Source organism: Biomphalaria glabrata, chromosome 4 (assembly GCF_947242115.1).
Source record: "Biomphalaria glabrata chromosome 4, xgBioGlab47.1, whole genome shotgun sequence".
Classification (NCBI taxonomy): domain Eukaryota; kingdom Metazoa; phylum Mollusca; class Gastropoda; family Planorbidae; genus Biomphalaria; species Biomphalaria glabrata.
Window position 1 is genome coordinate 20,559,423 of NC_074714.1, and position 16,013 is coordinate 20,575,435.

Below are 16,013 nucleotides of genomic sequence, written 5' to 3' on the forward strand. Positions count from 1 at the left end.
TGACATGGGTAGGTCTGATCTGTACATGGCATGGGTAGGTCATATCTGTACATGACATGGGTAGGTCTGATCTGTACATGGCATGGGTAGGTCTGATCTGTACATGGCATGGGTAGGTCTGATCTGTACATGACATGGGTAGGTCTGATCTGTACATGGCATGGGTAGGTCTGATCTGTTCATGGCATGGGTAGGTCTGATCTGTACATGACATGGGTAGGTCTGATCTGTACATGGCATGGGTAGGTCTGATCTGTACATGACATGGGTAGGTCTGATCTGTACATGGCATGGGTAGGTCTGATCTGTACATGGCATGGGTAGGTCTGATCTGTACATGGCATGGGTAGGTCTGATCTGTACATGGCATGGGTAGGTCTGATCTGTACATGGCATGGGTAGGTCGATCTGTTCATGGCATGGGTAGGTCTGATCTGTACATGGCATGTGTAGGACTGATCTGTTCATGGCATGGGTAGGTCTGATCTGTTCATGACATGGGTAGGTCTGATCTGTACATTGCATGGGTAGGTCTGATCTGTACATGACATGGGTAGGTCTGATCTGTACATGGCATGGGTAGGTCTGATCTGTTCATGGCATGGGTAGGTCTGATCTGTACATGACATGGGTAGGTCTGATCTGTACATGGCATGGGTAGGTCCTATCTGTTCATGGCATGGTTAGGTCTGATCTGTACATGACATGGGTAGGTCTGATCTGTACATGACATGGGTAGGTCTGATCTGTACATGGCATGGGTAGGTCTGATCTGTACATGACATGGGTAGGTCTGATCTGTACAAGGCATGGGTAGGTCTGATCTGTACATGGCATGGGTAGGTCTGATCTGTACATGGCATGGGTAGGTCTGATCTGTACATGACATGGGTAGGTCTGATCTGTACATGACATGGGTAGGTCTGATCTGTACATGACATGGGTAGGTCTGATCTGTACATGACATGGGTAGGTCTGATCTGTACATGGCATGGGTAGGTCTGATCTGTACATGACATGGGTAGGTCTGATCTGTACAAGGCATGGGTAGGTCTGATCTGTACATGGCATGGGTAGGTCTGATCTGTACATGACATGGGTAGGTCTGATCTGTACATGGCATGGGTAGGTCTGATCTGTACATGACATGGGTAGGTCTGATCTGTACATGACATGGTTAGGTCTGATCTGTACATGACATGGGTAGGTCTGATCTGTACATGGCATGGGTAGGTCATATCTGTACATGACATGGGTAGGTCTGATCTGTACATGGCATGGGTAGGTCTGATCTGTACATGGCATGGGTAGGTCTGATCTGCTGCAGACATGCCTTCTTCTTTTCGCAACTTTTTTCTATTTGCCATGTGAGATTTTTTTGCTGATGGCTGATCTCCTCGTCTCTTATCTTGAAACTCCTACACTCATGGCTTCACGCCACGAGGACCGATCAAAGCTAGCGTTAGCCAGTCGTGAATGTCAAACTCACACGCCTTGAGGGAGCTCTTAGGGGTGTCTTTGTAACGCTTGTGTTGATCCTCCAAGAGCGCCTTCCTGCACATAGCTCCCGTAAAGGAGTTTGGGGAGATGAATATTAGGCATACGGACTACATATATTTCGCCTATCGTAATTAATCTCTTTTTGCTGTGGCGCGGATACACCATACATGAAAAACTACATCTAGCATGCATCATAGAAGAAAACTAGTAGCGTCTCTTTCTTTCAAAGTCTCAAAGACTAAAAAAAAAATTTCTAATAATTTTGTCGACAAATTTTATTGATCAGAGCCACATCATTATATCAGATTTATTAAAGCCTATCATCAGGCACAAAAAATATAAGAAAAATCCTTTTCTGTGCAGTGAAATTTCAAGCTGCTTATGGTAAAGTAAATCTCAATTTAGCCAAATTGGGGATCCATGCATTGAAATTTAACAACTTAAATAACTATTTTGAAATCTTATCATTTTTATAATAATAATAATAATAATAATAATAATAATAATAAAAATAATAATACCAATAATAATAATAATAACAATAATAATGTAATTTAACTATTTTTTAACAAAATGAACGTATAAAATGCAAAGACTAACAAAAAAAAAGAACATACAAAAGCTAACTAGGCTTATGACTCCTATTACTAAGCTAAATACATTTACTTGAAAGTTGGCAGCATGCAGTTTCATTGTTTTGTTTAGAAGACAATAGTGTGAACAAACATGCAAGAGGTTTATTTCTCAGATTGTATTCAAAGCTTTGAATGTGCAGTTTAAAAAAAAAGAATATTTCGAAACTTGCAGAGTCAACCTGAAAGCTGTATGCTCCTGAGACTGGTTGCAGCCAATGTCTTCTCTGTTCTGTTCTATGATGCTCATCTCCACTGATTGGTGAAACAAGTCTCTGGCCACTGCTTTCAGCACACCTAACAAGAAAAAGATACTTTTATCGGCATCAGTTACTTTCAAAAGTGCACCATCAGAAAGGGGCGTCCACAAAAGAGACAAAAATAAATCCGAATTTCAACGAGTCAGAAAATTTTAATTTTTTTTTCTTTTGCTAACATTTTTTTCGCATTTTTAAGGCTGACAAAAATGTCGTGATTAAGAGGTGTACACTTGTAGCATGTCGGAATAAGTAAATGCAGCTCCGGATTTACGACAGTGGGTCTACCAAGGGCCTTACCCTCCACAAGTAAAGTAGTAAGTAGTAAAGTTTCGCCTTTCAGACCTTGAGATATATGGGTCATCTGTTTCTATGGTTAACAAGCAGGGTGTCATGTGGCCAGCACAACGACCAACAGCTTTTATTTTCCCCAACTAAAGTCAGGTATCCATTAGAGTTGGGTGAACTCAGGGGCGCCCTAAAAATCCCGAAATTCAAATCCCAGTCTTCACCGAGATTCGAACCCAAAACCCCAGGTTCCGAAGCTGAGCGCTTAACCACTCAGCCACCGCGCCCCCTCTTATCCTCCACAAACTCAAGCATATTCACTTTTTTAAAGTAAAATATGCATATTAAATATTTTTTGAAAAGGAAAGTGAGATTAAATTTACCAGAACTGTTTCGCTATTCTCAAATAAAGCATGCAAGATGTAAATAGTTTCATTTATTCAATAAATCTTTCAAGCTTTCGAAAAATTGTAGGGCCTCCACAAAAGTCCTGCCTCGATGGCTTCACAAACGTAAATCCGGCACTAGACATAGATCTAAATATCAAAATTCAAAACTAATTGAGAGACTAATTGATTTGTCCCTATTATGCTTTCTGTTTCCATGAGTACTTAGAAGAGTTTGTATGTGGATTGTTATTTATTATTATATATTTTAAACTGTCAAGTATTCTATGTCTCTAGTAGACACCCACATAGGCCTAATCAAACTTCTTACTGCTCTATAATATAGCTATGTCTTTTAAGTATTTTGTTGAAAATTGATCTAAATTACATATACATCCATACACAAAAAAATATAGCTCGCGACTGGCGACCGATTGATTGACATGCTTGCCTTTAATAATACAAATAATTAGATCTTAACTTCAACAATATATAAATAAATATCTTGACTCAAACATTATATAAATAAATATCATATAACTATATCTTGACTCAAACATTATATAAATAAATATCAGATAACTATATCTTGACTCAAACATTATATAAAATAGTAACACAGATTACTATATCTTGACTGAAACATTATATAAATCTATAACATAGATAACTAGCCTTCCTTCAAAAAAAAGTGTACAAACATAAAATAACAATATATTTTCAAACGCGATCAATTGAGCGACTCTGATGATATGTAAATGTTAGCTGGATGCTCTAGATGATAAAATGTTCCCTTTTACCAGATGCGATGGTCAAACCAAACCACAAACTTTATAATCGTGTCTCGAAATTTTAACAGAACTGCTCTGTCATTAGGCTCCATCTATTCAAGCCGTCCTGCTGCCTGTAATGCTTGACAATATCACATTCGAATTAAATGAAATGGATCCTGGCATGCTGCGATTTTTCGTTAGAATCAACTGCTAAGAAAATGTTTGCTATGCTTTGTATATTTGTATCTTCCAAACAAGAGAAACTCAATGTCTGGCTCTGGAAACATTGAATTGATCAAAGAGACAGACGTACGTTTTATTTCAACAATAACTCAAATCACAGTACATTAATCTATTGGTTATCCCAATACTAACAATAAGTTATCGTATATAGATAAGGTCAAGATTTGTGCTGGACTTGAAAAATAATACAGGTATCTTTCTAGCAACTTAATATACATGCATTAATTTTGAGGGGAGGGGGGCATTTCTATAATAAACATAATAAACACCAAGTAAATTGTTTTGATCTAGGTGAGTTCACTACATCTAAAATAATTAGCTCATGTTGTTGAAGTCTTGACGGTTTAGAAGGAAAAAGGGAAACAAGATGGCCGACATTCGGTAACTCGAGCAAATCTTGATATCTTGATAAACAAAGAGATTATTTTAGTCTCAAATGGATCCTAATAATTATCAGTTACGAACGTTTCGATGTACGATTTGTTGATCTTTGAGTATAGAGAGCATAAGTAATGCGACCTATGAACTTACAGTAATTCTAATGTATGTATGTTTGAATACTAAAGTGTAAAAACAATCTCCAACTTGTTGCTAAATTTTTATGTTGTGCGACGTTCGAATTATTTAAGATTAATGTTGTTGTTTTTTTGTAAGTTTTCAAAATGCGATAAAATGCTTAAAGACAGCGGCGTGGTCATCTCTGGAACAATTGAACTCATTCTATTGTTCCATCGATCTCTTCCTTCCATTGAGGCTAAATTGATTAAAATCTCTCTTCCGGTGTTTGTGTTTTTGTCCATTCCCTAAAGACTCTCTACGTAAGTCAACATTGTGTTAACAATCTAAACAGTTGATACTAGAACCAAGAAAAAGCATTCGAAAAGAAAAAAAAATCGTTTTAATACATTTCAGACGCAGGTGGAAAAAACAACAAAACAGCCAATTAATTGTTTGTAAGTGATTGTAATGGTACTTAAACGCAAGCTCAATGTCAAATTTAAGAGATGGATAAACTCGAGAAACGATTCATTAGTTTGGTATTTCAAAACTAAAAGTCTGGTCGGAAAAACAATTTAAGCCACTCAATGGGAGTGTCTATAGCGTCAGAGTTGTCCATGTCTCAACTATTCATGCTGGTAATGCAGTAGGCTTTTCCTGGCTACTTCTACAAAGAAGATTTGAATGTACTCACTCTTGGCTACACAGAGAAACATTGTTCTCGTCATTATGAGCAGGGAACATGAGATTGTGCTCATCTTCTACTTCCAATGTGAAGGTTTATTCATCTCCCATTGTCCGAGTGACTCAAAGGTCAAGGTTTTAGAAAAATTATTAAATATTTTGAAAACGATCATTAACATTTCAATCCTAATGTTAACCAGAACATCAGGAAGACTTTAAACAGTTGATACATTCCTAGACTTGCTCTCCATTTCAACACTGTAGACTAGCAGTACACACCGCCTACCCCAGCACCCTTTTTGATGTCTCCAGGCTTTATATTGTTTATTAGGGCAGGAACACTAAAATAAAAGGGCCTCATTGTAACGATCAACCTAATATACTTTATCAGCCCGTGAATTAGTGAATCTCTTATAATGAAATTTTAACGGCCTACTTTCTCTTTCTTTCTCTCTCTCTCTCTCTCTCGTTATTATTATTATTTTTGTTATCTTGAACTTCCCCCCCCCCCCCCCCCAATTTTGTTTTTGTTTTTAAGCATGCGCATAGTTATATCTCCTACATAAACTCTTAGCTAGTTCTTTTTTCCCAAAGATATACACCAACTGTCACATTTCTAAGAAAGTCGTTAGAGCCATTTTCAAACTGCCCGTCCAGTGTTCACCCACCTTTTTGAAGCCACGAAGAGTTTGCAAGCTAATAGGAGGAAAAAAAAAGATTTGGGATGAGGAAAAGGAACAAAACTATTGTAGACGTCACTCTCTTTAAATCTCGTATAAATATCTTTTGGGGAAAAAATGACCCCCTAACACAGATTTAGCGGAACAGTTTAGGTTGACCAGCTTTATACGGGTAGAGTGTTGTCTCATTTGTATCGCCCACACCCTTTTTGTGACATTTTCGTTTCAGCACTTCTTGCATTAGGTTAGTTCCGGTCATCTATTCGACAATGTTTCTCAAATGTTTGCCCTCTAGGTACAAGCATCGATACATCTTGTATTGACTTTTTTTTTTTTAAATAAACCCTTTTTATTTCATTCCTTTTAAGAAAACTCACACTCACTGTTAGTTCAAGAAAGCCATTTTCTGTATGGAATTTTCTAGGGAGTTATCATGAAGCGGCACGCTGAAGTGAGTTCCTGTAACCCTAATTGAGAATCTCTAGTCTACACGGGGACGAGATGACTTCGTTTAATACCATTCTTTTTATCCATATAGCAGCAACAGTCTTCCAGAAAGTTCTACATTAACTTTTTTCTTTGAATACTTGATCGTGACGCAGATGTATTGGGAACTAAAAGACGAGTACGTGAATATGAATATATAGTTCATTGTTTTTTTATGTAAAGAACTTTTGGGGAAATGTATATTATATTCGTAATACACTGACATATTACTATTTCTCCCCCTTGGATGAAAAAAAAACCGCAATTTACATCAAATATGGTTTTTAAAGCCATCATATCAAAAATGACTAGAGATTAAACTTTGTTCCGTTTTAAAGCATTCTTTCACCCTTTTTTTTTTCGTGCGTAAATTTCTCCTTAGCGCAAAATTTGCTTTTGTACACATCACATTGTATAATATATTTTTAATTTTATTTGTTTTGTCATATGAATTTGATATTGACTGAAATTTGGGCCAAAATGTTATGAAAGTGTTCTATAGACAGAATGCAATATTTAAAAAAAAAGTTCATTCAGAAAAGCATCAAAGAGCTTTCGAAATGTTTCGACAAAGAGTTGAAGAGATGAATAGTCAGAGATTGTATGTAGGACTATTTCCTAAGGCGTAGGGTGAAAAAAAAAAGGGGTGGGGGATGATACCGGTAATCAAATTCACGGGTTAACAAATGAGATGTAACAGATTATAAAATTACGTTTTTAATGGGCGGAGCAGGATGTAAAAGCACAAAACATATCCTAGAGCCTATCAAATATTTCAAAACAGCTGAAAAGAAGAAGCATAGTCAGATAGAGTAAGGGAGACTATTTATTAATGGGGAGAGTTTGGCGGGAAGGGGTGAGAAAAGCGATACTCGAATTTACGGACAGGTCCAAGTTATAAAAAGGACGGGTGGTCCGTTTCAAAATAAAGAATATATCGCCTAGTTCCCAATCAACGGGCGTAGCCGGTGGGTAATGCTAGTCTTATATATATTTCTAAAAGCCCTCACTCACTCCTCACTAATTCTACAACTTGCTGTGGAAGAAAGAAGTACGAAGCAATAACCTGTCAATCACTTACCTTTTGGTCTACGACAACTCTAGATATTTTCATGATTGAAACAGCAGGGGTTAAATGTATCAATTTTATTTTTAATAGCAATTTCGACTCTACGTGTTTTAAAGCCAACATATTAAAAAGTACAAGATTATACTTACTTTTTTAAGCATTTCACTATTTATGGTCAATGGATCAAGTCCCTAATCGCGCATTTACCTTTTTAAAAAAAAAAACTATTTGTAAATAGCGTTATTAGAACAGTTTAATTTTAAGAATTTGATCAACATAAAAGTTGAAACAGAATTTATAATCTCGATCCCTGTACAGCTAAGAGGATTTTTAACGCTTGTTTTAAAAAAATTGATTAATCAAATATTTCGATAAAAAGTTGAAAAGTCGAAGAAAACTAAGAGTTGATTATTTTCTATGACGTAATGTGTGTGTGTCTTTCGGGGGGGGGGGGAAGGGAATAAGGGTACTGGTAATGGAATGCACTAACAAAAAGTATGTTTTTGGAAGGGTTGCGTTTTAAAGCGGGACGGGTTGGGGGGGGGTCGGTACTAAAATGGTGGGGAGAGAAATGCGATATAGAACTCACAGAGCAGAAGTGAGTGTGCTAGAGCAGGCGTATAGAGTTCCATGTCTTGAAATACAATGTATTGCATAAATCTCTACTCGTTTACTTTTTTTATTTTCCCAGTAGATCACAATTTCAGATCAAGCAACTCCATGCATTGTTGTCTGCACAAACTCTTGATACAAGTGATACATTTTAACTAGCACATAGTGATGTAGATGTGGAACACATCTGGAGTATCTAGCGATATTTTAGAATGTCATTTGCCTTTTTGCTTTTTTATTCTTACATGCATGCTGTGTGACACTATCATGTGACCATTTATTGTTATGGCACGATTAGGAATTAGTTATTTGTTTCATAGAATGTTTTCGTTGGTAAGTGAAAGTTTTGACTTAGAGATAATGTCGCCACTAGTAAAAACAAGACTAAAGTTTGAGGAAGATTAGAGAAATGTAACTAGAATACTTCTGAAGGTTTTAGAAACAAGCAAGTTTTATGAATGTAGAGATTTATCTTGACGACATTCGACGATTTCCTTCGTTATTATAAAACTACTTGTTCGACATTCGCTATCAGCGTCGACTGACTTCTAGTGTTGGCCTTTCGACTGTGTTATTGGATTTCGTTATTTGAGTGTTACCTCCGTTTGACTTAGCTGCATTAGTCACAGTGTGGAGGCGCCTAACACTATTAATGTATAGAGATATATATTTGGACAAATTGGAGATTTCCATACATGGCGGAAAAACTATAAATAGCCAGCTTTTTTGGTGTATCCGGTGTACAAACTCAAGGAAGTGTCAATACGTTAAGTCTTTTAAAAACTCAAGGAAGTGTCAATACGTTAAGTCTTTTAAAAACTAGTGGAAGTGTCAATACGTTAAGTCTTTTAAAAACTAGTGGAAGTGTCAATACGTTAAGTCTTTTAAAAACTAGTGGAAGTGTCAATACGTTAAGTCTTTTAAAAACTAGTGGAAGTGTCAATACGTTATGTCTTTTAAAAACTAGTGGAAGTGTCAATACGTTAAGCCTTTTAAAAACTAGTGGAAGTGTCAATACGTTAAGTCTTTTAAAAACTAGTGGAAGTGTCAATACGTTAAGTCTTTAAAAAACTCAAGGAAGTGTCAATACGTTAAGTCTTTTAAAAACTCAAGGAAGTGTCAATACGTTAAGTCTTTAAAAACTAGTGGAAGTGTCAATACGTTAAGTCTTTAAAAACTAGTGGAAGTGTCAATACGTTAAGTCTTTTAAAAACTCAAGGAAGTGTCAATACGTTAAGTCTTTTAAAAACTCAAGGAAGTGTCAATACGTTAAGTCTTTTAAAAACTAGTGGAAGTGTCAATACGTTAAGTCTTTTAAAAACTCAAGGAAGTGTCAATACGTTAAGTCTTTTAAAAACTAGTGGAAGTGTCAATACGTTATGTCTTTTAAAAACTAGTGGAAGTGTCAATACGTTAAGTCTTTTAAAAACTAGTGGAAGTGTCAATACGTTAAGTCTTTTAAAAACTAGTGTGGATATTTGGTGTGCCATTTTTAGCACCACAGAATCTAATTTTTGTATTTTTTTAAAATTATGAATTAAATTTTAAAATACCTCCGGGCTTATAAAAACACCCAGATATGAATGTGTGTTCTAGATTTATAGGCTAGTGCATTAATAAAGAAAAAGCAAACACTAAACACTTTCAGCCTTTTCTTTTTTTTCCTTTAGTTGGTAACAATGAGGGTAGATTTAGTTACTCTTTGTATGTGTTCTATTGTCCTGATCATCTCCGATATATGCATTATATACATGTATTATTTTGTATTATCTAAGTTATCTAGAATGTACAATCTAAAACTAAATATAACTTTCACATTAAATAAGATAACCCAGTGTCACAGTAAATAAGATATCAAATATGAGCGGCATGTTTTGTTTTTTTTCAAAGCCCTTCACAAAGAAAACTGAGACTCTTTTGAAAGTTTGATTTCCACCTCAGGCAGAAGTCTTATCGAAATATCAGCACTATTTTGATTATTTCCCTTTACGGAATCGTTCCATCATGTGGTATTAAGGGACGATAATCAGCGGGGAAACAAGAGACTCCGTAGGAACCAAAAATGGATTACCCTATCTTGACACCGTTATGAATGGCTGTTTGCTCCTGTCTGACAGAGTGATGCAGTCCGATTATCTGACCTTCATATAATATATTTAAAAGAAAAAAAAATTACCGAGATTTGAAAAAATATGAAAAAGTTTATTATGTTTAGGGACAAACAATGCAAAACAAAGAAACAAAGCATACAAGAAAACAAAGAATACACAGAAACAAAGCCAACATCAGTCACCATTGTGTCCTAAGAGATAAACATTTCAGCGGAGGGTTATTCTAAAAACGTTTTGTTCACGCCGATCCAACAGTGCCAGTGATAAGCCGCATTATCTGATTTAATCGTGCATATGATCTCTCTGCTTAGAGACTTTGAAGCCAGAATGTAATTGATAGAGGCGATATCTCTGTACCTTCCTTTTAGTACGTTGTCATGTGAGTCACGAATAAATCTTTGAGTAATTTATGATAAAAAATTGTCCGTTTTTTTTATCTCTGCATTAACTGACATGTTTTTAGCCAATGTCACAACTATCGAAAGTTCTAGTCAGTACATGGTTAACTCTTATATGAGAGTTTATACATTATATATATTTATATATATATATATATATATATATATATATATATATATATATATATATATATATATATATGGCTCCTTTTGTCTCGAAAGGCAATGGATGCGCCCAAGTGAGTCACTGGTTTTGGCTTAATCTTGAGACGGGGCAGAATCTGGTGTGGCTAATCAAGCCAATTCTAGAACGGCAGACTTTGCCACAATTCGTACACGTGTATGCCTCTGATTTAGGGCTAGCAGACAGGGCAGCTTTCTTTTTATCCCTCTTGATTAAAGCCGCTTCAATTCTTTTGTTCTCAGCAAGGGTTGTCCCAGCACGCACAGTCTGTCTCCATGCACTCCGGTCTTTGGCTATGTTTTCCCACATACTTTCACTGATGCCTGAGGCTCTCATGTCTCGCTTGCAGACATCTCTATATGTTAGTCTTGGGCGGCCCTTGGGTCTGACTCCTTCCACAAGCTCAGCATATAAGATATCTTTCGGGATTCTACCATCTGGCATGCGGGTGACATGTCCGAGCCAGCGTAATCTTCTTTGTGTCAGGAGAGCATACATGCTGTTTATATTGGCCAATCTCAAAACTTCCTGATTGGAGACATGGTCCCTCCAAGAGATGCCAATTATGCGTCTCAGGCAGCGCAAGTGGAAACTATTCAATCTGTGCTCTTGGTACATGTATGTTGACCAGTTTTCACTGCCATAAAGGAGAGTGCTCACAACACAGGCGTTGTAGACTAGGATTTTGGTCGCTATATCTATAATCCCTTCTAAAAATATGCAAACCCATCACATAAAAAATGTGAAAATAGAAATAAAAAAAAAGAAGAAATATCGTGGTTAAATGTGATCAAAGTTAGGCCATTTTCCGGAAAACTATCAGCGTCGAATCAAAATAGGCAACAAATGTATAGCGCTTGTTATTGCAATAGATCTTCGTCAAGAAACATAAAGTGTCATGCAATCATTATAAATCATTTGAACCCTGCCAATGTAATATTGTCATACGAAGATTAGAACTGATTTGTTTACATCAACAACCGTCAGATTGATATCGGACCACTGAATTAGGAATGTGGTAAGCATCTTTTTTACTGCCGCCTCCCACCCACTTCAAACGTATCGGGCTGTCCAGTTACATTGATAACGTCTGTATAAGATAAGATAAGATAGCTAGTTCATAAATAAGATTATGGTCCAAGAATACAAAGAGATATCAAGAAATGTGCAATGGACTGAATAGAAACTGCTGCATTTATACTAACACAATTTCTTAATCATTGAAAAAATAATCATTTACTGAAAATCGATGATGAGAAATAAAATAAAAAATCCAGGATTAAGAAATATTTCGTTCTAGAAATTATCAAAGAAATCATATATAATTTGTGATCGAGAATACTCAATGATCAAGAAATAATCAATGATCACATATGGTTGTTAATCACAAAATTATCGATATCAAGAAATTATAAATGATAATCAAATAATCAGTGATAATAAAGAAATTAATGATCAAGAATAATCAATAATCACAAAAGATCAATGATCAAGAATAATCAATCATCACAAAAAAAATCAATGATCAGGAGATAATCAAAATTAAAAAATAATTATATTCACCCTTGTAATATATTCCCAAGACAAAAAAAAAAAAGCAAAGAAAGTAAAAAGAGAAACAAACAACGATATCATGGGGAATAAACTCTTCTCAGAACGTGATTCAATTGAAATCAACCAAGTATCTAAGAAACTTCTCAATTAGTTCATTTTTTCCACATTCAAATATTTGTTCTTGCAAATATTGTACAGCAAGGTCATTGAGACTAAATCGGAATGTTTTTCCGAGATAAAATTTAAAAAAAATGTTATCTTTTCATCAAGGAACGTCGAGTGTGAAAATGTCTCGTTTATACATCTTGGGATCAAATGACCTGAAAGAATGGACAATGGACTGGAGAGACCTTTATAGAAGCCAACAAAGTGATTGTCCTTACTGGAGTCCGTTCAGAATTCTTATCTTATCTTATATAATACAGACGTTACTTGAAAAAAGAAGATGATTACGTCCTACGCGTCATGCATTTAGTCATGCATATTAACCAATGACTTAAATTTTGCCAAGTCACTGGTTTTCCTGGCTAGCTCAGGCAACCCATTCCATACTCTAATAGCACTAGAGAAGAAGGAGTATTTGTACAAATTTGTCCTAGCATATGGGATGAGGAATGTGCCTTTATCTTTGTGTCTTTCAGAGTATTTTATTAAATTCTGTTTTTGTATTTCAGCTACTGGTACATAGCTTCGAGAGCGCTGACTCTTTATTACTTTTTGCTGAGATAAATATTAACGGTGGTCAGCACACATCTACAGAGGACATGATTCGTTTAAAGATGGGTCGGCATTGTGGCGCTCTACTTAAAATCTCGCCCTACTCCAGATCACCTTAAAACCAGATCGATAGCTCTACTCAAGTTTTTCATATGCTATGTGTTCCTAAGACAGAGTTACAGCCTCATAAGAGATATGCATTCATTTTTCGGCAGCCAAATATTTCGTCACATGGCCCTAAATTTACATAAAGCATATTCAGCGTGACCTCCGCAACAGTCACGTCTCTTAAACACTTACAGGTTTCGTGACAGCTAAAAAAGAAAAAAACAACTATTACAATGGGCGATGCAGAAAAAGGCAAGTTGCTCAGAAATGTGCTCAGTACCATACAGTTGAAGCTGGCGGGAAACACAAAACAGGACTAAACCTCCATGGGCTAATAGGCAGAGAAACTGGCCAATCACCAGGATAGCAAACATGGGATAAAGATACTCTGTTTGAATACCTTGAAAACCAAAAGAAATATATTCCAGGAACATAGATGGTGTTTGCAGGTCTTGAAAAGAAGGTGATCGTCTAGACCTTATAGCTTACTTAGAGGAAGCTTCTTAATTACGATTCAGCTGCCACTTTCAACTATGACAAATATGTAATGGATATGTATATTTGGTGATTGAAGTCTGTTTGTTTAGATGTGGTTTCTTTTGACCAGAGTGTTGACTTGTAGTTTATTGACATTTATAATCCTTGTAGTTGTATTTGTAGTTTAAGCAATTTTTAGTAAAAAAAAATAGATCAAATAGAAAGCTAAGTATTCTGATGACATCAAGACTATTATATCTAGAACAAACAGATTGTTGCTATTGCAGTATTAAGCTATAAAGCATTGTCATCCTATTTGCACAAATTGTGTAACACAGTAATTCGTTATAAACAAAATATAGCTGTTTAAACCTAAAAAAAATATATTCATTGTAAACACAAGACAATAAATGCTTAGCTGTATTCGATGCTGAATACATAACACAAGTTCTAAATAAATTTAAACAAGTAAAATACTAACAAAAACGAACAAAACTTATATTAAGTGTCAATTAGTTTCGATCGTTCATGTAATTAAATTTGTAATAAGCTTCAAACGACAATCTGTAAAAGGGGCTAATTCAGCGTATTCCACCACTTCAGTTAAGTAAATTTTCTTTCCCTCGGAAAGGGGACTAATTCAGCTTATACCACCACTTCGGCTAAGTACTATTTCTTTCCTTTGTTTGAGATACCAAACAAAGTAATTTAATACTAATAGTTAATTAACTCATTGGTTAATGTATTTATTGATTCTTATTTTTTTAGGTAAAATAAATAATTGAGCAAAATTTCAGCTTGATCCGAGATAGGGAGAAATAACGTGTAAAAAAATTTTACCCGACACAGACAGACAGACAGACAGACGGTTGAGTTAGTATAAGCTTTGTAAAAATAGGGCACACTTAGAAAACAAAAGAATACAAATATGACAGTGTGACATTGTTATAAGTCTACCTTTGACTATGGGATACAGTCCAGGTCTACCACTGTAATAGTGCAGAATAAGTTCACCATCTTCACCATCCTCACACCTACAATACACAAATACATACAAAAAACATGGTTTGTTTTCATACTAACAATATAGATCACATATTAAAATATACTATTGAACATTGCCTGGTTGACTATTCTATACAGGTCTATGGTTATCTTGACGTCTCCATATATCTATGTTACAGAACAATGTTTACTCAATGCTAGAGACGGCTGGTTTAAATGCAACTTAGCCTTTCTCATTACCTAATCCAATACTGAATCATTTTTGTATACAGTCGAATCCGGTTAATCGGACCACAGCAGGACGCAATCGTTTTGTTCCTAATACTGGCCCCATTAACCGAATTTGAATGTATACAAATGATTAGTTTCGGTACGATAGAGTTCAATCCGTATAAGAAGATGGTCCGATTAACCGATGGTCTAATTAACCGGATTCGACTTAGCATTTGTTTTTTAGTTTAGTTTTGTCTGGGACAGAAGTAGTTCAGCCTTATACGATGTGATCTAAAGTGAATACTAACGGAACGAAACGAGATCAGTTCCCAAAGAGCTTAGTTCCGTGTCTGTGTGTAGGCCTGTGTACAAATCACATAATTAGAGTTGCCGTTCTTTATGGCGCGGATAAGCCATCCGCTGGAGTGACTTGTCGCTGGGGCAGAAAGGGGCGGAGACAGGCTTCTGGTTTACGACGTCTGTTTGCGGTGGCATATTTTGTTCAGGGTCAGAAACAAATCGATGAGTATAGACCCTTGCTGCTTGGCATGACCAAAGCTTCCAGACGTTAAGGTCACATAGAAGGCAAACTTTGCCAAACAGTTCTAACGATTTGAAAAGGAAGAGAGGGGTCTCCTCTATTTTTATCATGATTGGACATTTTCATAGATCGAGACAAATTTCATTAAGTAGCCCAATTGTTGGTGTATCCGGCGAAGAGTACGGGGCCTATATGGAAGTATTGATAAGCGAAGCATTGGAATTAACCATAAAAAAAAAATATTCACTTTTTTGCACGCAGAATCAAATTTCTAGTTTTTTTTCGTATTAACTATTTTGTTTTTTTTTTTGTTTTTTAGTTGGCCAGTGATCTTTCACCAACGTGTCCTTGACATTGTTTATTTTGTCATTTTATGTCACAATTTCTTTCCATTTGTCTCTTTTCATTGTCTTGCATTGTACACCGCCATCTTGTTTATCGTGACTTCATTGTATATGGCAAATATTGTATGACCTATTATTTCAAGACGATGTTTATTTCTGTATGCGTTCATTAACTTTTGTGTACCTGGACATTTAATGAGCTACGTTCTGGGCGAGCTCATTAATTCATGTTAGTAAAGTCATAAACAATTAT

The 16,013-nt window shown here is 35.8% G+C and overlaps 1 protein-coding gene across 1 annotated transcript in view; it reads right to left on the minus strand.

The window, feature by feature from the left end:
- Positions 1-16,013, minus strand: part of LOC106058340 (guanylate cyclase soluble subunit beta-2-like) — a 105,977-nt gene that overhangs the window by 28,434 nt on the left and 61,530 nt on the right. Inside the window, exons 6-7 of the mRNA XM_056027211.1 lie at positions 14,615-14,691; positions 2,315-2,429 (exon numbers count right to left, since the gene is read on the minus strand). Of these exons, the coding sequence (XP_055883186.1) occupies positions 2,315-2,429; positions 14,615-14,691 (192 nt within the window). The remainder of the gene's footprint in view (positions 1-2,314; positions 2,430-14,614; positions 14,692-16,013) is intronic.